Raw genomic sequence first — 27,452 nt, 5'->3', positions numbered from 1 at the left:
GGGGACTCTGAGACCCGCCCTGGCGACGTCAGCCTGGCCCTCTCCCCTCCAGCACCCCCGCGGCTCCCTCTGTGCAGGGAAGGGAACCTCCTTTGGGGGTTCTCCCGTGGGGAGGCTGACATTGTGGCGTGGGTGCCACCTGTGGCCTCTGCCCTCTGCCCTTCCCTGCTGATAGCCGCCCCCCCCCCCGCCCCTGCAGGCACAGAGCTTGAGCCTCCTCACCACCGTGGCCGTGCCGGTCTTCAGCAAGAAGAACGAGACCGTGAGTGGCCGCTTCCCGGGGAGCTGTGGTGTCTGCAGTCCAGTGGTCCTGACAGGCGCCAGAACACCCCAGAGGGTTCAGTGCAGATCCCAGGCCCTGTGCCCCAGTAGCAACCGCAGAGTCCCTTGGTCAGGAGGGTGGGTGCTGGACCCTCACTTCCCGAGGCTCCCCGGGGCTTCTGCTCAGCCGGCCTGGGGTTGTCCCCCTGCTCTGTTCCCGGGACCCTGGGCTCAGTGGGTCACCTGCCAGATGCCTAGCAGTCTGGGCTGGCTCCAACCTGTTTGTAAAGGCTCTGCTGGGGGAGTTCCAGGTTTTCCACCCTCTGCCTGGTCAGGAGAGTGCTCCTCGGAGGCCCCGGGCTTCAGAGCCCCCACGGGTCGGGGCCCCCGGATCCCAGTGCTTCGGCCTCTGCTGTGAGGATCAACGCTTTGTCCAACTTTGTGCTGCATCTAAATAACACAGCCTAACACTGGGCATTAACCCTCCCAGCAGCGGGGGTGGCTCCTGGGGCCTCTTCAGGTGGTTCCAGACTTCCATTCCAAGGAGCTCGGCCTCAAACCTGACGGCAGGGGGCAGAGTGCAGCTCACTGGTGGGGCACGTCCCGAGCACGCATGAGGCCCTGGGTTCAATCCCCGGTGCCTCCGCTGAAAATAAAGTAATTTAAAAACCGGTAATAACACTCAGAGGAAGGATCACGCAAGGTCCAAGTGGCCTCCCCTCGTGGGCTCTGGAGAGGCCGCGGGCCCAGTCTCGCCGCGCACGCGGGCCGCAGGGCCCCTGACGCTGACGGCTTCCTTCCAGCGATCGCACGGCATTCTCCTGGGTGTGGTGGGCTCTGACGTGGCCCTGAGGGAGCTGATGAAGCTGGCCCCCCGGTACAAGGTGAGCCTGGCCAGGCCCCCCAGGGGCTGCCCCAGCAGGCTCAGGAGCCTCCCTGCAGGCAGCGCGGCCAAGCCCACAGCTGGGTCGGGGCCTGCATCCCCCCCAGACACCCTGCTCCCCAGCATCCCGCCCCTGGATATCCTGCTCCCAGACATCCCCCACCCCCATCCCCTCCCCGACAGACACCGAGCACAGGAAAGCGGTGGGGGCCCCCGGGACCTGGGTTGCCGCAGTTAGGACATGCTCTGGGACCTTCAGCAGTTCTTTCCCGTGCTGGTGCCTCGGTTTCCCAGTCTGTTCCTCCCACCAGCAGCCCCGTTTTGGGAAGAATGAGATATTTGAGGTGCTCACAGTGCCAAGAGCACATGGCAGGCAGGAGCGAGAGGTGATGTGCATTGTCGCGGTTGCTCAGACCATAGTTTTGGGGGAGTTCAGACTGAGCGGAGAAGCACCGCCCTGGCTTAATCATGTTCTTGCTTGAGAAACTCGGTGCTGTGAGGAGCAGCCGCCCTCCCGCCCACGGCCCAGACCCCCCAGCTGCTGCCCTCCCGCTTGCGGCCCAGAGCCCCCAGCACAGAGGCCGTCTGATGCCCCGCCATCCCTGTCTCCGTAGCTTGGGGTGCATGGATACGCCTTCCTGAACACTAACAACGGCTACATCCTCTCGCATCCTGACCTCCGACCCCTGGTAGGTACCGATCTTGCCTTGAGATCTTAAGTATATGGGATTTGAGGGTAGCTCATAAAAACAGGTCAAACAGTGAATACACGTTTGGCTCCATTCAAGGACCCAGTGTAACGAGGGAAAAATTTGAGTCATGGTCCCTGTTTTTACATTGTTTATGATCCACCCGGAGAGACAAGGTGTCGAGCAGCCTCCAGGGAGCAGGAACGAGTGCGCAGTTTTGCCCGTGGGATGGCCGCTTCCGCTGCCGTCACCGCCTCAGCAGCCCCCGGGCTCCCTCTTGGAGTCTGCGTGGCTCCAGGAGCCCGGGGGCCGCCCCAGGGCTGCGAGCGCTGCGGTGCCCTGGGAGCGGCAGGGAGGGGCCTCCCGAGGGGGGAGCAGGGCTGAGGCTGCCCTGAGGTGGTCCTGGGACGTGTCCCTGAGACGCCCCCCTCCGCGCTCCCTCCATCCCGACGTGGGGTTCGGAGCATTTCCACCTGAGTTCAGCTGAGCGACTGAGGCCAGGAGAGGAGGCTGCATCCTTCCGCCCAAAGTTCTGCCTCCAGGACCCTGGCCCTGGCCTTGGCCGCTACCCACGCCAGCAACGGCCGCACCTCTCAGACGGCTCGGGGAGCAGGGTGCGGAGTTGAGGTCTTAGTGGCATCTTGGCCCTTCCCCTGCACCTCCTGTCCTGAATCGAGGTTGGCGTCAGGACAACAGCAGGGCACCTCTCCTGGCACTCCCCAGTGCTCACCCGCCCAGGTGTCACTGGAGAGACTGTTCTAGGCGCCACGCCTTTCTGTTCGGGTCGGATAGACAGAGTGACCAAAAGCCCCAGCTGAGCTCTTTAAGTCAAACTCTAGAGGTTTGGAACGGAGAGATCAGAGCAGCCTGGAAGCCACCCCGTCTTCCCAGTTCAGACTCTGCTGAGCCAGCGTCTGAACCCTTAATGGGGCACCGGCCTGGGTGGGGGTGCTGTGGGAGCGGCCCCAGAGCCCACAGAGGGACTCACCAGGGAGACAGCAGCAGCGCTGACCCTGAGCAGGGTGGGGGTTTAGCTCAGCCATAGGGCACGAGCTCAGCGTGTGAGAGGTCCTGGGTTCAAGCCCCGGTCCCTCCGTTAAAAAAAAAAAGCTGATTCTGGAGCCGACCCACAGGACGAAGGGGTCGAAAGGCATCGTCCCCACCTGTGTGATGTCGATGTTAGAGGACTTCAGCCAGTCCATTCACACTGTGGTCCCGCTGTGTGCCCGACCCTGCCATGCTCCGAGAAGGCTAGAAACAGACACTTACAGTCTAACTGAGGAAGCAGATCACAAAGACGAAGCAGAGTAACACCGCTGAAACGCGATCACATGGCAGCAGGGATGGTAAAGCCAGCAGGGCGAGGTTCCCACGGAAGGCGCGGTCCGTTCATGGTAGGTGTCGAGGAGGACAATTGTTGAGTTTAAAAATAACCATAGCAGAGGATTTGCCTGGTATTAACGCAGAAGATGGTCACAAGCCAGGCCTTTGGCCTGAAGTCTACATCAGTGCCTGGATGCGAGTAATTTGAGCAGAATCGTGACTTTCATGGGAGGAGCTAAAGATGACCATCCACTCCGTCAGGGTCAGGAAGTGACGGTGAAAAGGGTGTCGCTCCTCACTCAGCAGCGGCAGGTCCTGTGCGCCAGACGGCAGGACCGTGCCGTTGGCCTGAGTGTGGACTCGCAATGAGCCTGGGAAGGACTCGCCGCCCAGGCCAGGGTGGGAGGAGAGGCACAGGGAGGTGCCGGGTGGCAGGGGTGCTGCAGGTCTCCGGGCAGGTGAGACACCGGGTGACGCTTTCTTGAAAAGAGAGAAGACTGACCAAAGCAAGATCCACAGTGAAGGGGACTGTGGGGCCTTGTTCTGCGAAAAAGAGACCCTCTGGTTACCCCTTCGTTACCCTGGGGACGAACTGTCCTCTTTCCTTTTTCGCTCTGTCACTGAACTAAGCCGGGGAAGAGCTGCAGACTGAACAGCAGATGACGACAGTATCAGAGAGAGAGAGGGAGAAGTCAGGGCCGGGAATCGACAACCTTCAGGGGGTGGTGTTAGCAGTTCTGTGTCCAGCTGGAGGAGGTCTGCACTGGGCTCCGCGGAGTCTGTCTGTCCTTGGCTCCGTCCCATTCAAACTTCTGTCAGCAATATGGAAACAGAAGGCAGATGCCACGAAGGCTGGAAGCCGGGGCTAATACCCGAAGCGAGGAAGCGCGTGTTCAGAAGCCTTTCCTCTAAAGCCACGGGCGCAGGCGAGCAGGGCGGAATGTACGAGGGACGCGTGGAGCTGCCCGCGGGGCACTCGGTGCTCGAGCACGGGGCTGCGGGGCTGGAATGTGACGGGGCTTCACGGGGAAGGTCGAGGGCATTTAATCGGCTGCAAACCCGGTTTGAGCCGTCCAGGAAGGTGGCGGAGGCCGAGGCAGGGCCACACAGGTCACACACTGGGCAGACCCCATCTGACATACTGACTTGTCCTGGGCACTCCCTTTAGAGAGTGACGTGGACAGAGCAGAGCGTGTTCAAAGGGGGCTGCGGCCCCTGCGAACGGGGAACGTGTAGCTCGGAGAAGGGAAGTCCCGGGAGTGACAAGCTCCTTCGACAGTCTCCAGGGTTACCGGGTGGGAGATGTCTGGGCGGCTCGCGGGAGAGAACTAGGACCCTTGGGTGCAGGTCACGGGGAGACGGAGTCCAGCTCTGGACGAGGAAGAGCTCTTTCCTGGTCATGCTGTCCAGACCAGGGACAAGCCCCTCGAAGGCCAGGAGACCCTCTGTCACGAATGTCAGCCGGGATGCTCTGCCTTGGGTGGAAAGGGGCCCAGACTCCGCTGAGCAGTCGCCCAGATTCCCTGGCTTTACGAGCTTCCCCGACAGGCTTCAGGGAAGGGCTGGGACCTGGGCGGGGCCTCATGTTGGCCCTGTGTTTCTCCTCCGGGCCGGCGCCCTCAGTACAGGGAGGGGAAGAAACTGAAGCCCAAACCCAACTACAACAGCGTGGATCTCTCGGAGGTGGAGTGGGAGGACCGGGCCGGGACGGTGAGTGGGCGGTGGCGGGGGGGCTGGGCCGGGCGGTGGGCCCCGGGGCCGCAGGCTGTGAGGTCCCCCGACCGCCCAGCGGAGCCTCTGCAAGCCCGGAGCAGGAGCAGGGCTCTGGCGGGAGGTTCTCCCAGCGGGTGTGAAGGGATGACAGTGTCTTCCTTGGAGGCCGAAGGGGCTCACGTCTGCGCCACGGACTGTGAGTTCCAGCCGCGTTTCAGGCGCTCGCGGCTCAGGAGCTCAGCCAGGAGGACGTGATGTCTCAGGGGAGCGCTCTCCTGTGTCAGCCCCCTGGGAGCAATAGCTCGGCGAATTCCAGAACTCCAGCTAAAGGGAAGCTGGGGTCAGATCAGCTTCCCCTCAGTGCTCTACTCCGAGGAGCTGGAGGAGAACCGAGAGAGTTCCCGGGTCACCCCAGTCCGGGGCGCGGGCCTCCGCCGCCCCGTGCGCGAGGGACTGGTGGTGTTGTCTTTCCTCCTGCAGCTGAGAACAGCCATGATCAACAGGGAAACGGGCTCCCTCTCCATGGACGTGAAGGTTCCGCTGGACAGAGGGGTAAGGCGCTCACCGAAAGGATCTGGGGTCTGGTCCCAGGAAGCAGCATCGTGGTCAGCCGAGGCGTGGCGTGGCGTAGTGACGAGGGGCTGGGCGGAATTAGAGCTTGCGACCTGAGTGCTGGCTGGAGCCCGGGGGGCCTGAGAGGGGGCGCGGCTCCCGGGTGTCAGCCCCAGAGGGACGCCGGCCGGAGGGGCTGTCCTCGCCAACGCCGGGCTCTCAGGGCCGCTGCGCGAGGCAGCCGGACACCCCAGTCTTGACAGCTCTCCGTTCTCCCGGAGGCTGCCTTGCTGCTTGGCCCTGTGTGGTTTATGGGGAAAAGGGAGTCAGCTTTGCAAACTGTTAGCAGCTTCTGTAAAACGCGTTGTGTAGGAAGAGTCTGAAAACAACTGCTGCTCCTTGCGGCTGACTTTCACCCGCGGGAACCACAGATACCCAGGCACGGGTGCGCCCTCCGGCGCCATGCTGTCTCCCCAGACCCCCCGCCGTTGAGAAAAGCGTTTCCTCTTCTCTGAAAGGCTCCACTGCGTCTGCACTGACTCTGCATTGTCCTTGAAATATTTACAGATGTCACCTCCGCCCTCACAGTCACCCCCACCGCCCCCTCCCGCTGCCCGTCTGCAGCCATCTGTCGGCATCAACCAGACCCAGGTTCCTCCACAGACACAGCCCTCCGTGGAGGCCAAGCAAGAAGGCCCTGGGAAGGAAAGGCTGGTTCTCAGTGGGACCTGACTCCTTTCTGAGGCGTCCGCCTGCTTGCCGCAAGCTCTGGGCCGAGAGGGGCCTCCGTCAGGCGGGTGCGCAGCATCAGTGATGTCAGGCCCCTGGTCCCAGCTGTTCCTTCTCATCCTCCAAAAGAGCAGAGGTTTCTTCCACGTGTCTCTGCCTTTATCCCAATTGGATAAATGCCCCTCACATGCCCCGGGAAGCTCTCATCTGGCCCCGAGCTGCCAGGCTGTGATGGAAGTGCCACACACTGGGCGGAGGGCAGCTCCAGGGCAGACCCAGTGCTGCCGGGACCTCACCCAGCCAGCTCTTGAGGGGTGTGGCTGGTCGTCCCTCCTTCCCTCCCAGTCCGTGTTCTCCCACTGCTGTCACCTTCTCCGAGCCACCAAGGGATGGTGCTAACCAGAGCCAGGCAGTCTGAACTGAAACAGGATTATGTTTCCTTTCTTGACACACAGTTAAGAGAAACAGCAGTCTTATAAATGATCTAGAGATGACCTAGCTGTTGGGTAGAAGAAAGGCTTTAAAGTGGACTTGATAAACATGCACAGAGGACTAAAGGAGAAGATGGTCATCATAAATGAACAGATGGGGGATCTCAGCAGAGAAACAGGGTTTGATCAAAGACGTAGAACCACAACAAGTGATGTGAATAGAGCTTTAATCCAAGCGGGGAGACCTAATGAAGTAGTGGGAGCTGGTGAAGAATTCTTTGGAAGGAGAAGGGACGAAACAGAGGGACGTATTCGAAAAACAATGCCCCAAATGTCCAGAATTTAGTGAAAAACAAAACCCAGTAGACGCAAGATTCTCAGCAAACCCAAGCAGGATGAAAAACAAAGCCTGCGCTTAAGCTCGCCGTGGTCCACCTGCTGTGAACCGGAGTTAAGGGACAATCTTTCTAAAAAGCAAAAGCAATAGTGGAAGGAAACAGTAATAAGAATGATGGCCGAGTTCTCGTCAAAGCCAAGAACATGATCATTTTCAAATGCCGGAAGAGAAAAATTGTCAACGCAAATGAAGAGAGAAAGTACAAAGAGAGAAGCTGTCCTTCCCCAAAGAGGCGAAATGAAGACAGTTTAAGATGAAACAGAGCAGAGCTTGTCACTGCGAGAAATGCTCAAGGAAGTTCGCCAGGCAGCAGAGAAATGACACAGATGGGAACCCAGAGCAACGCAAGGAAATGAACAGCGCTGGAAATGGTAAACATGTGGGTTGAGATAAAACCTTATTCATTTAACTTCTCAAAAAGACAGCCGAGTATTTAAGCAACAATGTTGACGCTGGATGGTGGGGGTTGCCCTGTGGGAGGTGGGAGGCACGGGGCAGCCACACGTGGGGTCAGTTATCCCGTTACGTGGACAGATGAAGGCAGAACGCCACGTGGTCGTCCCGACAGATGCGGAAGAGCGTTTGACGAGACGTAACCGGGAACAGAGGGAACTTCCTCGGCCTGACAGAAGGCACGTAGGAAAAGGCTCACTTTCAATGGTGAAATATCCAGCACTTTCTCCTAAGACTGTGGGCAAGGTAGGGGGTCTGGTTCTGTCACAGCTGTTCACCACGGCACTGGACCTCGCAAGGACCCACCTTTGCCGTAAGGCAAGGAAGCAAAATAAAAGGCACAAAAATTAGGAAGGAAGAAGCAAGACTGTCTTCATTCACAGCAAGATGACTGTTTACATAGGAAAATCTCAAGAATCAGCAAAACAGCTGCTAGAACCAACGAGCGAAGGTGGCAGGTTCACGGAGCGCACAGTCAGCGTTACAAAGGTCAGCTTCGGGGGAGGGCACAGCTCAGGGGTAGAGCATGTGTCTAACACGCTCGAGGCCCTGGGTTCAATCCCCGGTACCTCCATTTAAAAAAAAAATCAATCGTGTTTTTATATACAGGAGCAAACATTTGGAAAATAAAAATATTTTCAAGTTCCGATTTCAATAGCATGAAGCAATATAAAATATTTAGGAGTAAATTTAACAAAGACATACAAGACCTCTGCACTGAAACTACATAACGCTGCAGAAAGAGCGTCAAAGAAAAAACTTGAATGGAAAGATATAGCCGTGTTTATAGGTCATAAGATCGACATTCTAAGTGGTCCGTTCTCCCCAGATTGATCTACGGATCCAGCACTGTCCCAAGCAGAACTTGCGCAGACTTCTTCTAGACATAGAAGAAGGTGGTTCTAAAATTTATATGAATATGCAAAGGACCTAAAATGGCCAAAACTATCTTGAAAAAGAAAAACCAACCTGGAAGATTCACACTGCCTGATTTCAAACCTTACTGCGAGGCTGCAGTGACCAAGCAGGGTGATACCGACATACAGACGCGCAGATGGGTCACTGGCGGGGAACAGAGGAGCCGGAAGCAAGCTCCGCGTCCGTGGGCTCTTCGTAAAGACAGCCGGGCAAACCAGTGGAGAAAGGAGAGTCTTTTCAGCAAGTGGTGCTCGAACAGCTGAAGGAATGAGTGAAAAAATGAACATTAAGCCATATCTCACACCATACACGAAAATTAATTTCAGAGTTACCATAGCTCCCAAGGTGAAAGCTAAAACTGTTGGCTTCTACAAGATGTAGGTGAAAATCTTCACAACCTGAGGTTGCGCCAAGATTTCTTAGACCAAACACCAAAAGCACTAAACATAAAATAGAATTTGATAAATTGAACTTCATCAAAAGGAAACAGTTCTGCTCATCAAAAGCCACAATTAAGAAGATGGACAAGCAGGGCGTAGACCTGTCCAGAATGTAAAGAACGTCTGCAAGTCATTAGCAAAGAGGCCAACAACCCGATGACAAACGGGCAAAATGCCTGCGCAGACGCATCGCAAGCGAAGAAACAGACACGACCAACAAGCACAGGAAGCGGCGCCCAGCAGCCTTAGTCACCAAGGAAATGCAGACGAAACCTGCACCAGCTTCCACTTCCCACCGCCAGCCGCGGCTGAAAAGACCGGTAGCACCAGGTTCTGGCGCGGACGTGGAGAAACTGGAACTCATGTTGCTGGAAGTAAAATAAAATAACTTGGGGGCATCGGCAGTGACTTGTACAGGCAAACACAGTTACCCGCATGGCCCCACAGACCGGTCCCAGGTTCTTGCCGAGAGAGATGAAAGCTCACATCCACGGGAAGAATGTTGACAGCAGTTTATTCATAAAAGCCCCAAACTGGGAGGTGCCTGCCCCCGGGGAGCGTGCCCGCAAACCGCGGCGCGTCCGCCCGGGTGCTTACTGCCCGGCCGTGGAAAGGAACACTCTCCTCACGCGCTCAGCCGCGCGGACGGGTCTCAGAGATGTGACGTGCAGCGGAAGAATCCAGAAACAAAGGGGCACGCGCTGTGGGAACAGGCACCCTCGTCTGCTGGCGAGTTCAGAACCGAGCGCCCACAGGAGGCCAGGGGGCTCATCCGGAGGGTGCGATCATCCGTCTCCGCGGCGGAGGGGCAGCTCCACGGCTGCACACGCACATCAGACCCACGTGTAATTTGTCACCGTACACTTACCCAAACTGATGGAATGATACAGTTAGATGTGTGCATTTCGCTTTTTTCTTCAATTAAAAAAGAGAGAGAAAGAAAAATTTCAAAGATGCTCTGTAGTTCCAAACTCAAGCCAGCCCCACCTGGAGCACAGGGCTCCCCAGCCCGTCCCTGCCCGTGCTGGCCCCCGGCCGCCCCCCAGAGGCTCCCAGGGCCGAGACGGAGGATCTGCCTGAAGCAGAGGGGGCGGGAGGGCACCCGGGGGTGCAGCCCTGCTGGGGGCTGTTGTTTCTGGTTTGGACCACACCTGGTTTCCAATAGAAACAAACCTTTTTTGCCAGCCCCTCCCCCTGCGTCCTGCTTAGCATCTTATTCCACTTTCCAAAGTGAAGAAGGAAAGTCAGAAAAGAAATGAAGGGGATGAGACAGCTCCCGAGCCAAGTGCAACGCCTGGCTTTCTTTCCCAAAGGCGGCCACCGCGTCTGGGGACAGCACAGCCCACAGGACGCCAGAGCCCAGAGCAAACCCTGCTCTTCCCGTGGGCACCCACCCGCTAAAACACACTCCCGCCACCAGCAACCCGTGCGGGGATGTGCTTGTTACTCCCGACGTGCAGACAAGAGCTGCGATGCCCAGGAGGGTGGAGCCACGTACCCAAGAGCATGCAGCCTGGAAGTGGCCGGCGGGGCCTCGACCCAGGTCTGTCTGTGCGTGTGCACTTGGCCACTGAGCGCAGCCCTGGCTGCCCTGACTGGTGTGAATCCAACTGAAACCTGAAAATTCACGGCAGCTTTGAAAGGAAACAGATGTCGTAACGGGCAGGTGGCCCTGCAGGGGTCTGTGCTCCAGAGCGAGGGAGGGGAAGGTGGGTTGTGCAGGTGTGCGCTCCAGCGGCAGTCTCCCGCGGGCCCACCTGGACCTCAGTCACGGCCCGCACCTCGCTGCCCGGCACTGTGGCCATCAGCCACCCAGACTCTCTAGATTTCAGTCTCTGTTAACTGCCATTAACTAAAACTTGAAACTTCCGTTCCTGAGTCACACGTCAGAGGCTGGTGGCCCCGAATGGGACGGCGTGGGTCTGGGGCGTGGCCTTTCAGTCGGGCAACCCCAAGGGCTGCTGTGTGCTGGCGGGTGGTGGCTCTGCCTGGGGCGTCACCGAGAGGAGGCGTGTGGGCGGCAGGTGGTGGGTAAGGGGGGAGCGCACCAGGTGTCAGATGGGGAGGGAGGTGATGGTTGGAGACCCTCTCCCCAGCAGGCACCCTTTCCTGGTGTCTCTTTCAGAAGCGAGTCCTTTTCCTGACCAACGACTACTTCTTCACGGACATCAGTGACACGCCTTTCAGGTGAGGGGCCCAGGCCTCACCTTCGGGGGAGGTGAGGATGGAACGGGAATGTCAGCAGTGCAGGTGGGACTTTCACGTCTGGGGGATTGACTCTTAGGCAGTTGGCAATTTTGTGGTAACAGAAAAAGACTCAGGTTTGCATTCAGGAAACTTGAGGTCTGCACCGGCTTTGCCAGTGTAGCCTGATGTTCAGTGTGGCCTAGTGTGCTGGGTCTGAAGCTAAACTAACTGGGTTGGAATCTTAACTCTACCACTTCCAGGCTGTGTGACCTTAGGCAAGTTACTTAACCTCTCTGTGCCTTACGGTCCTCATCTGTAAAATGGGCGTCATAATGGCTGCTTCTTGGCGCTATTGGGAGGGTGAAATGACATATTCTACTCAGAGATTTTAAAGCCATGCATTGTAAGATGGAAGATCTAACATGAAGATCTCTCAGGTCCCCTCTGACTTACAAATACTCAGCTTCAGCAGCCTGCAAACTGGGGGCAAATGGCCCTTCTCTCTGAAGCTCCTCATTTCTCAGTGAAGGGCGGCTCCCTGCCCTGACTGCTGACTGGAGCGCCTGCAGGTCACTGTAGAACTCCTGGCCCCAGGCCCTTGTTGGGGGTCACTCAGGACCCTGGAGAGGCGCCCAGGCACCAGTGCCTTCAGCGCGCCCTCGGTGTTGCCCACATCCAGCCAAGGGGTTGGCAGCCACATTCTTCCCGGAGGGAGAGAGCTTTCCCTTCCCTAGGGCCCTGAGAGGTCCAGGGCGAATCTGACTATGCCGGAAGCGGAGGGGGTTGGCCTGTGGCTTCCTTCTCAGGAAGAAGGCCCGTGACAAGACGCGGTGCTGTGTCAGCTTGGAAGGGACCCTGGGAGCAGGCGGGAGGGCCGGGGCGCACTGCCCTGGGCACGGGGAGGAAGCGGCCGGCAGCGGCGGGCAGGCGCTGCTGGTGAGAGCCGCCCCCTGCTCTGCCCGCAGTCTGGGAGTGGTGCTGTCCCGCGGCCACGGGGAGTACATTCTCCTGGGAAACACGTCTGTGGAAGAAGGTGGGTCAGCTGGTGGGCAGCTGGGGAAACTGGGTTCCCCTGGGACACTGGGTGGGCCGGTCGGACAGACTCCCGGGGCAGGGCACACGGCCCGCAGGGGTCTGTGTGCCCCGGGTACCCAGGGCCTGCAGCACCTGCTGGTCAGTGGAGGCTGAGACCTGCCAGCTGGTCCTCCTTGCTCTCACCTTCTGTGGAGGGATCTTTCTGGAAATCCTCACTGCGCCTTCCATGGCCTCCCACACCTCCTCCTTGTCCTGGCACTCAGCGTCAGGGTCTGCCCCGTGCATGCTCCCCCTGGAAATGCTCACCTCTGCTGCCCAGCCCAGTCCATCTGGATGCATCTGAGGGAGCCCCGTCTCCCTGGCGGCCTGCTCCCGCGTGGCCCTGCCTTCACCCCCCATGCCCCATGTCCATGCTGCCGGAGCGCTGCCCTCCATTGCCCCAGCAGCTGAGCTCCCTGGGCCTCCTCCTTCCTGTGCGTTTTCTCCCCTTCCCAGTTGTGCCCGGGCGCCACCACCGCAGGGGCAGGGGGCCTCCCTAACCCTCCTCCAGGTGAGGCCCACCTGTGGTCCAGGGGCTCAGGACCCCGGACTCGCCGGGCTTCCTGAGGGGAAGGGGCGCCCTCTGAGCTACCTGCCTGAGTCTCTGTGCATCCAGCACCACGTGCGGTGCCTCCACGCGGCCTTGGCACTCCCAGCCCCCTTTCCTCCAATTGTCAAACCTTAATTGAGCACCTGCTTATCTTTGAGTCCTGATGGGTGCGCAGGAGGGCGTTTGTTCACGCAGTCGACAAACACGTGCTGAGCACGTGGCTGTGGAGCTTACACAGCTGCGCGTGGCCCTGTGGTCAGTGGGTACGATGAAGCCAGTGAGGCCAAAGTCTCTGCTGAGGCCGGTCCTGGCTGGTGGGGCTCAGACCTCAGATGCGGGCAGCAGGAAGGGAGGCGCTCCAGGAGACACCCACCTGTGGCTTGAGCTCCTGCTCTGACTCAGGACCACGGCTCGGGGGCCCATCTTCAGCAGTGGGTGAGCACTGACCGAGCATGGACTCTGGTTTCAGGCCTGCACGACCTGCTCCACCCGGACCTGAGCCTGGCGGGTGACTGGTGAGCGGGGCAGGGCGCTGGCGGGGCGGGGAGCGGCCGGGGGTGATACTCTGAGTGATGGGGCTCCGCTGGGTTCCAGGATCTACTGCGTCACGGACATCGACCCCGACCACCGGAAGCTCAGCCAGCTGGAGGCTGTGGTCCGCTTCCTGACCGGGCAGGACCTGGCCCTGGAGTGTGAGTTTCCCTCCGGGCCTGAGCTCGGAACTTGCGGGGGCAGGGGCTGGGCGGGGGTGGGGGGTCCTGTCTGTGGAACTCAGATGGCTCAGGGAGGACAGCCGGCCTCCACGTCTTGCCCCAGGTGATGAGGAGCTGCTGCAGGAGGTGCTGTTTGATGCGGTGGTGACAGCGCCCATGGAGGCCTACTGGACGGCGCTGGCCCTCAACATCTCTGAGTACGTCCCGCCCGGGGGCCCCTCCCACCGCCGGGCCGCGTCCTCTGGCTTGAGATGAGGGTGGGAAGATGTGGGGGTGACGGCGACCTTCATGGCCCCAGCAGGCAAGGGCTTGGCACAGCGTCCACCGGGCACAGGTCCAAATTCCCCACCCCACACCGCAGCAGCTGTTCCAAGAACCCCTCTGGGTGGCTCCAGCTGTGACAGCCCGTTAGCCAAAGTGCCCTGGAGAGAGCGGTGCAGCAGAGGAGGGCCCGTTTCCAGCAGGTGAGGTCGAGGCCCCGTGACGGACAGGCTTGACCTCAGCGAATCCTAGCCCTCAGGGTTTCCTCTCTCCCTCCGCTCACCTGCAGCTGGTGCTCTGGCGTCTGGTGGGAAGGTAGGAGGAAGAGGTGGGGGATGTGAGCGTGCGTGTGTGTGCATGAGTGTGTGCACACGCACGTCGGGAGGGTGTCGATTAAGATGTTAATGAGGTGAACACAGCAATGAGATTCAGTTTCTGACTGACGAGGCCGGCAGAACTCTCCTGGACGCTCGGGAAATTGATGACTGCTGGCCCAGTGAAGACACCAGAACTTTATAGGAACCAGCACCTACTGAGAAAGCAGCGTGCAGAACGCAGCGCGCAGGTGCCACCGTTTCTGTTGAAGGGGGCTCACGTGTGAGTGCGTGGGTGCGTGTGTGTGTTCTATCTATGGAAGGCTCTGTGGGAGACAGTTCTCGTTGGTTGCTTCTGGTTAGAAAAAAATGGGTAACTGAAACGGAGGGAGGGGCACTTTTCACTGTCTATGTTTTGGGTACAATTTTGAACCATGTGAATGTGTTACGGATGCAAAATTAGATAAAACTAAAGAACGAAAAAGAACGCAGGGGGCCAGGCGCTGCCCCAGGCGCTCCGTGCGCTTTAGGCCAGGCGTCCTGACGGCGGCCCTGCAGCGCAGCTGCTGTCATCATCCGCGTGAGGTGAGGCAACCAGGGCAGAGCGAGAGGGACAGCCGGCCCGTCGGTGCCGAGCGGGACTCAGAGCCGGGCAGCCCGGTTCCCGGGTCCAGGCCCTCACGCCCGTGCTGCCCCGCCCGCTGGGTCGCCAGGTGTGGAGAGGAGGCCCGCGGTCTTTGTCTTCCCAAGTTCACAAGTTGGCTGATGCCTTTCATGTTGGGAAACATCGAGGAGCAAGTATTCTTATCCGGGGACCGATCGAGACGGCGCGGCACCGGCAGGAAAACAGACGCAGAGGTGGATGGAACTGACTGAGAGCACAGAAATAAATCCATGGGTACATGACAGCAGATACTTGAAAAAGGAGCGAAAAGCACGGAGTGGAGAAAGCGCAGCGAGACGTCGCTGAGGCTGGGATCACGGGGCCTACTGCCTGTGTTTTCTCCCAGGAGTTTTGTTTTTAAACCTTGTTTCATTTTTTCACGGAGGCACCAGGGATGGAAGCCAGGACCTCGTGCATGCTCAGCATGTGCTCTACCGCTGAGCTATGCCCTTCCCCCCAAAGCTGATAACCTTTATCTGTGCAAACCAAAGCAAGATAAAAGACATTATGTGAGAAGGCATATTTAGGCAAGCAAAAAAAAGTGTGACAACACACCTAGGCATGAAGCACGAGAGGTTCCCCACGCGTGCGCAGGAGACTCGTGGGACACTCCTGAAAGACACAGAAGCAGACTCGAGCAAACGGGAGACGCTCGGTGTTTTCGGTCAGGGAGACTCTGCGCTGCGGAGAGAGCGCCTCCCTGAGGAAACCTGTAAATTCACAGCGGTCCCCGTGCAAACGCCACCAGGGTTTTTCTGGATCCAGAGAAACTGATTATGAAGTTCATTTGGAAGACCAGGCGAGAACAGCCAGGAAAACACTGGGAAGACAGGAAGGCTGGTCCCACCGAGAGAGTGACCTGTGTTACAGAAGCTCTGCGGTTGTGAGGTGTGCTGCCGACCCGGGAGTGGGTGGGCAGGCCAGGGCGATGGGAAGGAAGATCCAGAAATTCATCTGGGTGCCGTGGACGCGGCACAGACACGCCATGTCAGCCCATCGAGGGAGGGGTGGACGTCGAGCACCGGCTGGCCCGCGAGCCACGTGGGGAGCGATGGCATCGTACGCATGCCCGGAGGACGTCCAGACGGGTCCAATCTCAGCGTGAGAAGTGAAGCCGTACAGGCCCCCAGAGAAGACAAGAGCCAGCTGCTCTGAAACCGAGGCGTGGGGGGCCTCTCCCCACGGCGACCCAGGATTCAGAAGCTTTAAGGGGACGGCTGATAAACTTAGCAACGTGAAGCGTTTATGTGGCAGAAAGTAAGAGCGTGAGCAAGGTGAGCAGAGAAATGACAAACTGGAAAGGTGCAGCCGCTTACAAACGAAGAAAGGGCAACTGTCCCTAAATCACACATTCGTGATGGACAAAGAGCCTCAAAACTAAGAAGCAAAGGACCGACCACGTGCATGGAAAGGACCAGGAGACGCGCTGCTTCACGGGGTGCCTGCAGCTGGCCCTGGACTGCAGGAAGAGTGCTTGGTCCAGCTCGTCGTGAGAGGGCTGCAAATCGGAACTGGACCGAGGTGGTCCTTGTCACTTAGACCGACCACCACCTACATCGGTCGACGGGCACCGTTACCCGGCTGCGGGGGGCCAGGCCCTTCGTGGACTGGGAGTCGGTGGGAATATGAAATGTTTCACAGCCTCTGGAGGGGCATCTGACAACCTAACAAGATGGCACATGCATCTCCACTTTGAGCAGCAGCCCCGCTCCTGGAACACATCCCAGAGACGTCACATGCCCTAATCAGCATGGCACCGTTTATAACAGGAACAGTTTGGGAGTAACCTGAATGTCCATCAGTAGGAGCCTGGGCGATGCACCTAAGGGAATACCACGTAGCCGTGAAAAGTGAGGACTCTCCCTCCTGCTACGGAAGAGCTCAGCTACAGAGAGAAGTATGTGTAACAGTCCACAGTTTTGTCTGAAGGAGGAAATGCAAATGTATCTTCACACACGTGCATAAACTTACACGTATGTGTGTGCGTGTGAACGTGTACAAGTCTTTAACCAAGTAATAAACCAGCAAACAAAAAAGTTACTTTCAGGAAGAGTGAAGGAGCAGGATGGAGACAGACGGACTTCGGGATACACCGTAGTTTGCATGTTTGACTTTGGAACCCTGTAAGTGCTTTACATTGTTATGTAAAGCGGGGGTGGGGGGGAGGGCATAGCTCAAGTGGCCGAGCGCGTGCCTAGCGCGCCCAGGGTCCTGGGTCCGGTCCCAGTGCTCCCTCCAAACGTGGGCAAATAAATGAACCTATTTCCCCCCAAATAAAAAACAAAATAAAAAGTAAAACTTTGAAAGCAAGTGAAGCAAAAAAACCTGGTGTGTCTCAAGTCCGTGCAGCAACCACACACACGGGGACTCCGTTCAAGGACCTGGAAACAGAACCTAAGCCCTCAGCAAAGAAAACAACCTGCATTCAGTCAGCCCCCCACTGGAAACTGAGTTTGCTGGCTATTCTCAGACTGCACGGTTCAGAGCAAACAGTCGTGTGTTAAAGTCAACGGGAGCAAGACTTCAGCCAACAAGAGGAGAAGGAAGGCTTCTAATTACAAATCAGAGAGGTTAAGTTTAGACTTAATGCGAAGTACGGATCGGAAACATCAGTGAACTCGTGACGTATTCTCCCTGAAAGAAGCAGAAGGGGGATCCTCATCGCTGAGAGGCCCACCTCAGGGCACCCCAGACCCAGGGCGGGGCTTCCAATGTCCACTTTACGAAACCCTCGTTAAAACGAGCCTGTGACCCCTGGAGTGCAGGACTGGGGCAGGTCCGGGGCGAAGACTGACCCGGGGGCATCCTTTGATCCCAGGGGCGAGTCACTAAGGACTAGTGAGATCGTGCCACTGGAGGAGGCCCTCGCCGGCCCGCCGTGGGGCAGTCAGAGCAGCAAAAGTGGTCGTGGCCACGCTGGATCAAAGCACAGGAAACGTGTTAAAATCCTGGGCTCACGGTGATACGGAAAAAAAGCTTACCGGTCAACCCTGGAAGATGGTAGGGAACCAGCTCACAGTTGTACAAACCGGTAAATAAATAGACACGACTCTTCACGCCGTGTCTCCTGTGCAAACTGAGCCTCAGGGTGACCGGACATTGAAGAGGGGGAGCTTTTCTCAAGTAAAATGAAATAAGAAGAAACCAAGGAATAGCCCTGCTCGGGCGGGCAGTGCCTCTTGACGAACACTTAGCGATACATTTCACCAAGGAGGTGAAAGATTCGTACACTGGAAACTATAAGGCATGTAAAAACCTGTTGAATGCCTGTGGACTGGAAGAATAAGTATTGTTAAAAGGTCGACACTGTACGGGTTCCAGGCAATCGCTGTCAAAATTCCAGTGGCATTTTCCATAGAAATAGAAAAAAACGGTTCTAAAGCTCGTGTGGAACCACAGAAGACCCTGAATAGCCTAAACAGCCTTGAGAAAAAGAGCAAAGCTGTAGGCATCATGTGCCTCGATTTCAAAGCATGTTCCAAAAGCTACAATAATCAAAATAGTATGTTCCTGGAAAAGCAAGCACACAGATCAGTGGAACAGAACAGAGTCCAGAATGAAACCCCATATATGGTTAATTAATTTACAACAGAGGAGCCAAGAATATACACTGGGGGGAAGGACAGTTTCTTCAGGAAATGGTGTTGGGGAAGCTGGGCCACTATCTGACGCCGCAATCGGAAATCAGCTCAAAGTGGATTAAAGACGTGAATGCAAGACTTGAAACACAGAACTGCTGGAAGAAAACGAAGGTGGTTAGCTCCTTGACGTTGACCATCTGTTGGATTTGACACCCAAAGCAAAAATGAGCAAGTGGGACTACATCAAGCTATGAAAGTTCCGCACGGCAAAGGGCACAAGATGAAAAGACACCGTGCGGAAGGGGAGAAAGTCTGTGCAAACTGTGTCTCGGGGGCTGATACCCAGGACATGTAAAGGATTCACACAACTCGTTAACAAAACGATCTGACTTTTTTTTTAAAAAAAAGGGCAGAGGAGCTAAGTCGACGTTCTTCTCAGAGGAGACCTACAAATAGCCAACAGAGGCGCGAAAGATGTTTGGCAGCAGCGGTCAGGGAAGCGTGGATCCAAACCGCAGTGAGAGACCGCCTCGCACCTGCCAGGCGGTAGCAAGTGCGCGTGGGGGCGGGAGTGTCAACTGACGGTCACGTAGGCTCCTCGGGCCGTCCGCTTCTGGGTGTTTATCCAGAGGGAAGGAAGGCAGGCACTTGAAGCGGAGTGCCTGTGCCCTGCAGCGTGGCTCACTGTAACCAGGACAAGGGAGCCTCCTGAGGGAGCACTGACGGCTGGAAGGGTGAGGAGGATGCGGTGTGTGTACTCGACGGAATGATACCCAGGCTTTAAAAAGAAGGAAGGCTTTGTTTTTTAGGGGGAGAGGTAACTAGGTTTATTTTTTGAGTGGAGGCGCTGGGGATTGGACCCAGGACCTTGTGCGTGCTGGGCAGGCACTACCACTGAGCTACCTCCTCTCCCTAAAAAGGGGGAAATCTTGCCACGTGCAACTAAATGGATGAACCCGGAGGGCGCTATGCGAAGTGAAAGAAGCCAGGTAGAGACAAGCACTGCAGGCGTCACTTGTACGAAGAATCTTAAAAAAACCAGTGTAATCGTAGAAACAGAATAGAGAAGTGGTTGGTGGGGGCGGGGAGAGTCGAGGTGCTGGGGCGGGAAGAGACGGGGTGCCGGGGCTGGGAGAGACGGGGTGCCGGGGCGGGGAGAGACGGGGTGCCGGGGCGGGGAGAGACGGGGTGCCAGGGCGGAGAGATGGGGTGCCGGGGCGGAGAGACGGGGTGCCGGGGCTGGGAGAGACGGGGTGCCAGGGCAGAGAGACGGGGTGCCGGGGCTGGGAGAGACAGGGTGCCGGGGCGGGGAGAGACGGGGTGCCGGGCGGGGAGAGACGGGGTGCCGGGGCTGGGAGAGACGGGGTGCTGGGGCTGGAAGAGACAGGGTGCCGGGGCGGGGAGAGATGAGGTGCTAGAAGGGGCACAGGCTCTCAGCGGTGAGGTGAGGGGGTCGGGGGCTCTCTGTAAAACATGGTGGTTCTGGTTGGAACGCTGGGCTGTGTGGTTAGGACTTCCCGTGAGAGCAGAACGTAAGTGTTCTCAGCAAACACAAGAAAGAAAGGCCCCTTTCACAACATGCCCGCGAGTCAAGCCACCGCGATGGACGCTTGAGCTACCACGGTGTGTGTCGGCTCTGCCTCAGTAAAGCTGGAGTTTTAAAAAGATGAGGGCCCCCACGTGGGGCGCAGGCCTCACGGTGCTCGGTGCTCCACGCTCCGCGGGGGCTTCCCCAGGCTCCTGGACCCCGCTGGCAGAGTTGTGAAGTCCGATGAGGGCAGCCTGCTCCTGTCACATTTCAGGGGCAAGGCGAGTGTGTGAAAGGCTGTAAACTGTGCTGCTCATGAAGGGCAACTTCTCTGCTTCCATGACAAACCTCTCCCTCAGTTCCTCCTGCCCTCCAGAGCCAACCCCCCCCCAGAGCTGAGTAAATGCAGAGGGGCCGAGGCCCAGGGATGCTCACAGCGGAAGAGACGGGGGACCCGCAGGTCCTCCCGGCCCCCCGTGCCCTCCCTGGACCCGCGGTGACGCCGCCTGCCTGTGTGCCTGCAGGGAGTCCGAGCGCGTGGTGGACATGGCCTTCCTGGGCACACGGGCCGGCCTCCTCAGAAGCAGCCTGTTCGTGGGCTCCGAGAAGGTCTCCGACAAGTGAGTCCCGCTGGGAGCCAGGGGACGGGGTCCCTCGGGTATCCCTGTGCTTTGTGGACAGACAGACCCTGGGCTCTAGGGGTGCAGGGGAGGAAGGGTTGGGGTTCACAGGCCGGGAGAGGCAGAGAAGTGCTCCCGGGCCTGGGCGCATCCTGGACGTGTCCCCCAGGGGAGGAGGGAGCAAGCTGGGGGTGGGGGGCAGAGCGCCTGCCTCTCTGCAAAGGAGGTGGGGTGGCTGGGCACCTGGGGGAGAACCGCCGGGCTCCCAGGCAGACTTGTCCCCTCAGCCCTGTGTCCCACCCACTGTCTGCCCCTTCTGGTAAATCCAAGCACTCAGCTGCGGCGCCATCCGGAGCGTCTTCTGAGACTCTGGGGCAGACCCACACTTGCTAGGAAGCAGAGGGTTCTGAGGAAGAGGAATTAAGTGGATCTCCCGCCTTCCCCGAGGAAGCATTCCTTCCAGGGCCCGTTACGGGTGCGGCAAGCGACTCAGATGGGAACCTGCAGGTTCACCCAGAGGTCTTGAACCACGAGGAATTTTCCTCCCCAGGCTCACCATTCCCAGTCCTTCCCCATCCCCTTGAACTCCCCCAGTCAGAAAATCACAGGTTCATGTCTTTGTGTGGCCGAGGTCGGATGGTGGACCACACCCAGCAGTGTGAGGGGAGAGTCTCGCGTTCCCTGCATCCCCTCCAAAAGGCTTCGGACAGACCTCCCCGAGTCATGAACCCAGCTGCCCCGAATGCACACCTCCAGGGGGCTCCCCTGCCGGACCCTGGCCTGGCTGGCAGCCCGGGCAGTGCAGCCCAGGCAGTGCAGCCGGGCAGTGCAGCCCACGCAGTGCAGGCCGGCAGTGCAGCCGGGCCAGTCGGCCTCTGCGACGCGGGTGCCCAGCCTCCCCAGAATCCACCCGCAGCTCTCCCCCACCGCGGGTTATTTACAGTCACTGATAGCCGGCCACCCACTCCGCTCCTGGGCCGTCTCCCTCCTGCAGGCTGCCGAGCGCCGGGGCCCGAGCCATAATTAGCAAGGTAGAACCACTCCGGAAAAGAAAGCCCGCACTGCCTGTCAAGGCGAGAGCCTGCGTTTCGGGGGAACTCGTGCCCCTCTCTGACTGTGCAGCCTCCTCCTCCAGACACGCCGCTTAGCCTGACAGGCAGAAATTAGGCTTTATCCGAAAGAAAGAAATCCTGCAGGCAGAGGCGTTCGCAGAAAATGGAAAGCTCTTCTGTAAGGCGGGCTCTACCGCTTCCTGTGGCAGCGTGCCCTCAGACGCACCTGCATGAGATTCTGGAAAGGGCGGGGTTGCTGGGGCGCGTGGCGGGGGCAGCACCAGCTTACAGGCTGACCTTTTCTCCTGGCAGCTCCTCCAAGGCAGAGGCGAGGGGCTCTGGGGCCCAGCCTAGATGACCTTGTCAGAACGAGGAGGAGACCGTGCTCCCGGATCTGGGGGACGTGCCAGACCTTTCTCCTTGCAGGGGGTTCCTGACTCCCGCGGACGAGGCCAGCATGTTCACCCTGGACCACTTCCCATTGTGGTACCGCCAGGCGGCCGAGCAGCCCCCAGGCAGCATGGTCTTCAACCTCCGCTCGGCGGAGGGCCCAGGTAATCCGCGCCCTGAGCTGCGGGCCGGGGGATGCGGCCTCCCTCCTCCCGCTGCACGTGGATGGGAGACAGGATGGGGACACCGGACAGAACGTCCAGGCCTTGGGGCCCTGCCTCCCCTCCTCACGCCTCAGCTCGCACCTTACCCTGCACTCCAGCGGGGAATTTCACTCTCTGGCCAGCGAAAGGAGATGGGGGCAGAGGGATAAATTAGGAGTTTGGGATTAGCAGATACACTCTGTATAAGATAGATCAACAAGGTCCCGCTGGGTGGCACAGGGAACTGCACTTACTGTCTGTAGTGAAAAATAACCTGAAGAAGAACATATGTATGCATAACTGAATGGCTGCTGCACACCAGAAACCAACACAGCACTGTAAATCAGCTACACTTCAGTTAAAAAAAATTGAAGAAAATCCAGCTGGAGCTAAGGGAAGAGGCTTGCCCCAGAAGTCAGGAGAGCTGGGCTCCAACCCCAGCTCCACCCAGGAGCGTGCTGGAAGCCGACCGCCGAGTCCGCTGTTTCTGAGCATCTGAGCATCTCTGAGAGCTGCTTAAAGCAGCCGGCTGAGAGGGGCGGCTTCACCCACGCGGGCACTGGGCTGTCCGAGTCCACTGCCTGCTACCGGCTCTTCCCCGGCGCTCCCTCCCCCGGGGTCTCCCAGGAGCGGCAGCGCTGAGCCCCGTCTGCTCCCCCAGCTCCCCTGATAGCGGGGCGCCTCCTGGCTGCCAGGCTGTGGGGGCAGGAAGGGGGTGAGGAGGGCGGCCTGGGTTGGGCGCCGAGGCCCCAAGCCAGCGCATTCCTGCTGTCCATGGGCCAGGGCCTTTCAGAGCTGCAGCTCCCACTATGAAAAATGGCCGAAACAAGAAAAGTTAGGTAGCTTTACCAGAGCACCAAGAAGATGGCAAGATGTTTAGGACGGGAAGGAGCTTAGAGGGCACATGGTCCCGACTCACACTTGCAGCGGCTGCAGCCCACGGAGGCCCCAAGAGTCCCCTCTGGGGGTCCTGAGCCGGAAAGTGAGCGGAGGTGGGGGCACGAGGGGAGAGGCCGGAAGGAGGGCGGCTGAGTGCACGTCGGATGCAGGGCCCCTCCACCCACACGCCCGCCCCACCGCCACTGGAGCCATCCCCGGGCTTCCGACCACGCCCCAGCTGACAGCTGGGGAGGCCCTGCCCCGGCCCCTCAGTGGCCACGGGCAGCACGTGCCCCCTGGAGGGAGGCCGCCTGCCCTGTCCTCCACCCACAGTGTCACTGCCCCCTTGACGACGCATTGCCCACAAGTAGCCCATCCAGCCTGCCAGCCTGTAAGACGGTCCTTCCCTCTCCCCACACAGGGAGAGTCTGAGGATCCGCCGGGGCCCCAGGGTCGGCTGGCCCTGCGGGTGGGGGGCTCACGTGACTGAGGCGGGAGGAGGGAGGGCCACGAGAGGCCCCTTCCCACACTGGACCCTTGGGAGCAGGAGGGGCCCACGGGGTCCTGGGAGGTTCTGTGGTGACGGGCTCCCTCCCGCCCAGGGATGCGCCTGGGAGCTTTTTGTGGCGGGAGGAGGCGGCCGGCGGGTGGGAACGTGGAGGCAGGGGGAGGAGAAGGAGGAGCCCAGGAAGGGACCCCGCACACTCCCATCTCCCCTGAAGAGAGAAAACAGCTTCATTTAATGGGGGCCCCGAGGAGGCAGAGGGGGCGCTGCGGGGTGAGGGGCCGGTGCCCCTCCCCAGGCTGACTCTGTGGCCCTCTGCCCACGTGGAGCTGCCTTTTGCAGTCGGTGCTGAGAAACCGGCCGGCACAGAGCAGAGTCTCCCCCGAGCCCCAGCGCCTCAGGCCTGTCCCCCCGTGTCCACAGCCCGCCCCTCCACCCCCGGTAGCCCGCTCGTCCACCCAGGCGCTGGGCCCGGTGGCCTCCGGGTCTCACTGGTGCTGAGATCCCCGATGTCCCCAGAGACCGCGTGACTAGGGCCCCACCCCTTCACTCCGGTGTTTCCTCCAAGCCTGTGCCTTTCTGTCTGGAAAGCAGCCAGCCTGCGGCCGGGGACAGCACAAGGCCACCCCATCAGTACCTCCTGGACACTCCCAGAAGCACCTGGGGAAGCCGGCTTCTGTGTACTGTGGTACCTGTGTCTTCATCATGGCAAGCTCCTAGAGTCAAGGACAACTTTTCACAGTGTCAGTTCCCAGAACCAGAGTCGTTTTCGGTCTCGGAGGTTCCTGGTTACGGCAAGGTGTGACGGGTAACCTTGCCAAAACCTTGGGTACGAGAAATGAGTGATCGATTTAAGTTCCGTGACGTCGGACAGCGTGAGGTTCTTGCGACCTGTCTGTTCGATGTGAAGACAAAGCACAGGAAAAACCGTGCCCCTTTCGTGGAGTTCTCAGTGATGAACGGGACCCGTAGACAAGGGTGCTTTGAAAAGCTAGTCCGGGCTGTACAGTTAATCAGCAGAGGACACATGCCGGCCGGCGCCCCTCAGAGCCACGAAGCCGTGTGACTGCAAGCGGAACTGCTGCCTCGACTCTGCCCCACGGCCTGACTCCCTCAGAAGGGGCGGGAAAGGCGACTCCAGGCAGGCTCGTGGAGCCGGGCGATGCCCCAGGAGTGCAGTGACCAGCCGTCAGCAAGGAAAGGCTCGGTGGGACCGCGGCGTGGGGGCTGCCAGGACTGTGGGCGCCTCGGACGCCAGCTCGACTGCAGGACGCAGCCCTGGTGTCGGGCCTCCCTGTGGGGCCGCCACGGTCGCCCTGACTCTTGACTCTTGTGGCTGAGGAAGGTCAGCCCAGGGTCAGCCATCCCCGCGTCCTGGAATGCAGCCTGCCCCCTGCTCGAAAGGGCCACTTGATGTCACACGAGCCTTCTGGGTGGGTCCCAGCAGGGCTCCCGAGCTGTAGCAGGCAGGTTTGCTGCCCTGGGCAGAGCAAACCCTCAGTGTCACAGTGACCTGGCTGTGACACTGTCCAGGCGGCCTGGTGGCTTCTGAGCTGCATGGAGAGTTGGGGGCCCCCAGCATGCAGGAGGCCCTCGGCAAAGACCAGCGGTCGCGGGCAATGGACAGGTTCCCGGGCGGCCCCTGACTGGCTCGAGGAGCGTCCTGACCTGGTCCTCACCTGTCCTCTCGGCCCTCCCCAGCCACAGCCCTGCAGGCGTTGAGAAAGTGACCCGGCCATTTCCTTCCCCAGAGAGCCCGGGCCAGCCTGTGGTGGTGACGGTGAGCACCGCTGTGGCCGTGACGGTGGACGGGAGGACGGCCATCGCAGCAGGTAGGCGCTGCCCCGGGGCCGTGAGGCCGGGCAGCTGTGAGTCTGGGTGGAGAACGAGGCGCAGGTGATGCAGGCGGCCCTGGGCGGGGCTGGGGCCACAGCCCTCTGGCTGTGCATCTTCCCTGGTGAAGCATGGGGCCAGAGGGCAGAGTCCTCCAAGCCATTTTGTTATAAAACCATGAAACCTTAACTCTAACGGAGTTCATGGTGTAAAGTGGAGCCCAGAGAGGTTAAGAGATCTGCTCAAGGTCACACAGGATCCAGGCTGCTCCCCAGGCTGCCTTCCCACCCTCTGCACGTCGCTTCCGCCTCCGTCGCTTCCGCCTCCGTCGCCTTGGGCCCCCGGATCCCACTGAAGGGGGCTGGGACTGGTGACTAGACCCCGGAGCCAGAGCCCCGGCGCCGGTCCAGCGTTTCCGTGCATGTGCTCAGCTAGCCTTCGGGTGATCTGGTTTGGCTCCATTTTACCGAGGACAAACTGAGACCCAGAAACGGCTAAGTTGATAAAGCTGGAATTAGAGTTCCACGGCTAAGTTGATAAAGCTGGAATTAGAGTTCAGGTCGCCTCTTTTGAAGGCCCCAGTTCGTGGCCCTGTGTTGCGATTGGGCCACAAAAGCCAAGAAGGGGCCCAGTGAGCCTCGCATGCTGCCCCGACTTTGTGAGGTCTGTGTGAGGAAGCCACCTCCTCCAGCCTCCACCTCATGTCTCTGACCCTGCCGTGTTTAGAACTTGCAAGATCCTCGGACCCTCAGTCAGCGTGGGTGCTGGGACCGGGCGCCTGTGTTGTGCGGGGCCACCGCCGCTGCAGGGGTGGGGGGACAGGACCCCCAACTCCCCCCCAGCCTGAGTGAAGGACTTGGGAGGAGCAGGCCGGCCAGGCGGGCTGCCACCTCGGGCTGCCATCCATGGGGCGAAGGCAGGAGTGGGTAACTCGGTCGGATTGCTTGGCACCCTCATGCACTTGTCACTGGAGTCCACAGGCTGCACTGCTGGGCACTTGGGAGGGGCCCACACCATCCGCCGCCTTTCTGTCCTCACCCTGGCCTGCTGACCCCAGGCCCCAAAGACCGTTCCGTGGCCTGGTTGAGCCTGTCCCCGACCTGCTCCCTCCACGACTGGCCGCCTCAGCACCGCGCACCTGGGGGGCCAGGGGAGAGGAGCATGCGGGGTCAGGCTGCCTCTGCGCTCTCCTGCACTCTCCAATTATTCGATATCATTTTAACTCAGCTCGAATTAGAGCCGGGAGGGGTTGCCATGGAAACCGTGTCCTGGTGCTGCCGCTTTAACTCTCTGCAGACAAAGGCTCTGATGCTCCGGGCGATGCGGCTGTGCTAGGAAAGGGATGAGGCGCAGGACACCTTTCTGCTTGGATTGTTTTCCAGTCTCCTCTGGCAATTTCCTCTTCCTGGCCTGTGGCTCAGCCTCCCTGACCCTGGGCCAGCTGGGCCCGCGGCTCGAGGAGGGGCTGGCGGCTCTGGCAGGCCGTCCCTGTGTGCACATGAACTTGCTGTGTGGCAGGCAGGCTGGGCGCACATCCGTGTTGTGCAGGGGTGGGGCCGAGGAGGGGTGGCAGGGCAGCTGCGGGGCCAGCGAGCGAGCGACGAAGGAGGACAGATCGGTCAACCTCTCAGCAGGTGACTTAGCAACAGTTTCCACAACCTTTCTAGGAACCTGCTGTTTTGATCTGGATCCGCCTCCAGTTCTCTGTGCCGACCAGGCCCGGGTTGGGGAATGTGGCCAAGCATGACAGTGGTGCCACCACCGTCTGCACGTGTTTCCCTGGCTCAGAGGCCCTGTGTGGCGGGGCTGCTGTCGGGCTGCCTGATGGCCCCTCTCCCCGGAGTTCCGCCTGCGTGCACACAGCCCAGCATTGGACCCTGGAGCGCGTTCCCCGGCCGTGCAGGCTGTGGCTGACCTCCAGCTCTGCTGTCCCTGCGGGACCACGGGAGGACCCTCTCCCCAGCTACCCCACCAGGAACGGGGGTAGGGACGGGGAGCTGAATGGGACCCCTTCCCCCTGGGGTTTGCTCCTGGCTCTCTGGGGTGTCACCAAAGCAGGGCTCCTGGGCAGGAGAGAGTTCCGTCTTGGTCTCTGAAGACATGACCCACGTAGCCAGACCGGGTCAGCCAGACGCCGGTCTGGCAAGGAGGGTCACTTGGGTGTCAGGTGGACAAGCAGCCCAGAGCCCTTGCCCTCTCGGTCACCTCCTCTCCTGGCCTCCATCCCCAGACCTTGGGTCTGTAATTCTGATTCTGCACCCCTTAGGAGGGGTCATATTTATGAACCCAGAGTGCTGTGGGCCTGTCCC

At 59.5% G+C, this 27,452-nt stretch overlaps 1 protein-coding gene across 1 annotated transcript in view; it reads left to right on the top strand.

Moving 5' to 3' along the window:
* Positions 1 to 27,452, top strand: part of CACNA2D4 (calcium voltage-gated channel auxiliary subunit alpha2delta 4) — a 72,717-nt gene that overhangs the window by 15,128 nt on the left and 30,137 nt on the right. The window contains exons 13-25 of the mRNA XM_072954442.1: positions 200 to 262; positions 1,065 to 1,145; positions 1,759 to 1,833; positions 4,780 to 4,866; positions 5,350 to 5,421; positions 10,915 to 10,976; positions 11,942 to 12,009; positions 13,070 to 13,115; positions 13,195 to 13,292; positions 13,417 to 13,510; positions 20,186 to 20,281; positions 21,760 to 21,887; positions 25,062 to 25,142. Of these exons, the coding sequence (XP_072810543.1) occupies positions 200 to 262; positions 1,065 to 1,145; positions 1,759 to 1,833; positions 4,780 to 4,866; positions 5,350 to 5,421; positions 10,915 to 10,976; positions 11,942 to 12,009; positions 13,070 to 13,115; positions 13,195 to 13,292; positions 13,417 to 13,510; positions 20,186 to 20,281; positions 21,760 to 21,887; positions 25,062 to 25,142 (1,051 nt within the window). The remainder of the gene's footprint in view (positions 1 to 199; positions 263 to 1,064; positions 1,146 to 1,758; positions 1,834 to 4,779; positions 4,867 to 5,349; positions 5,422 to 10,914; positions 10,977 to 11,941; positions 12,010 to 13,069; positions 13,116 to 13,194; positions 13,293 to 13,416; positions 13,511 to 20,185; positions 20,282 to 21,759; positions 21,888 to 25,061; positions 25,143 to 27,452) is intronic.

This window comes from Vicugna pacos, chromosome 34, assembly GCF_048564905.1.
Source record: "Vicugna pacos chromosome 34, VicPac4, whole genome shotgun sequence".
Lineage (NCBI taxonomy): Eukaryota > Metazoa > Chordata > Mammalia > Artiodactyla > Camelidae > Vicugna > Vicugna pacos.
This window is presented reverse-complemented; position numbering and strand designations above follow the sequence as displayed.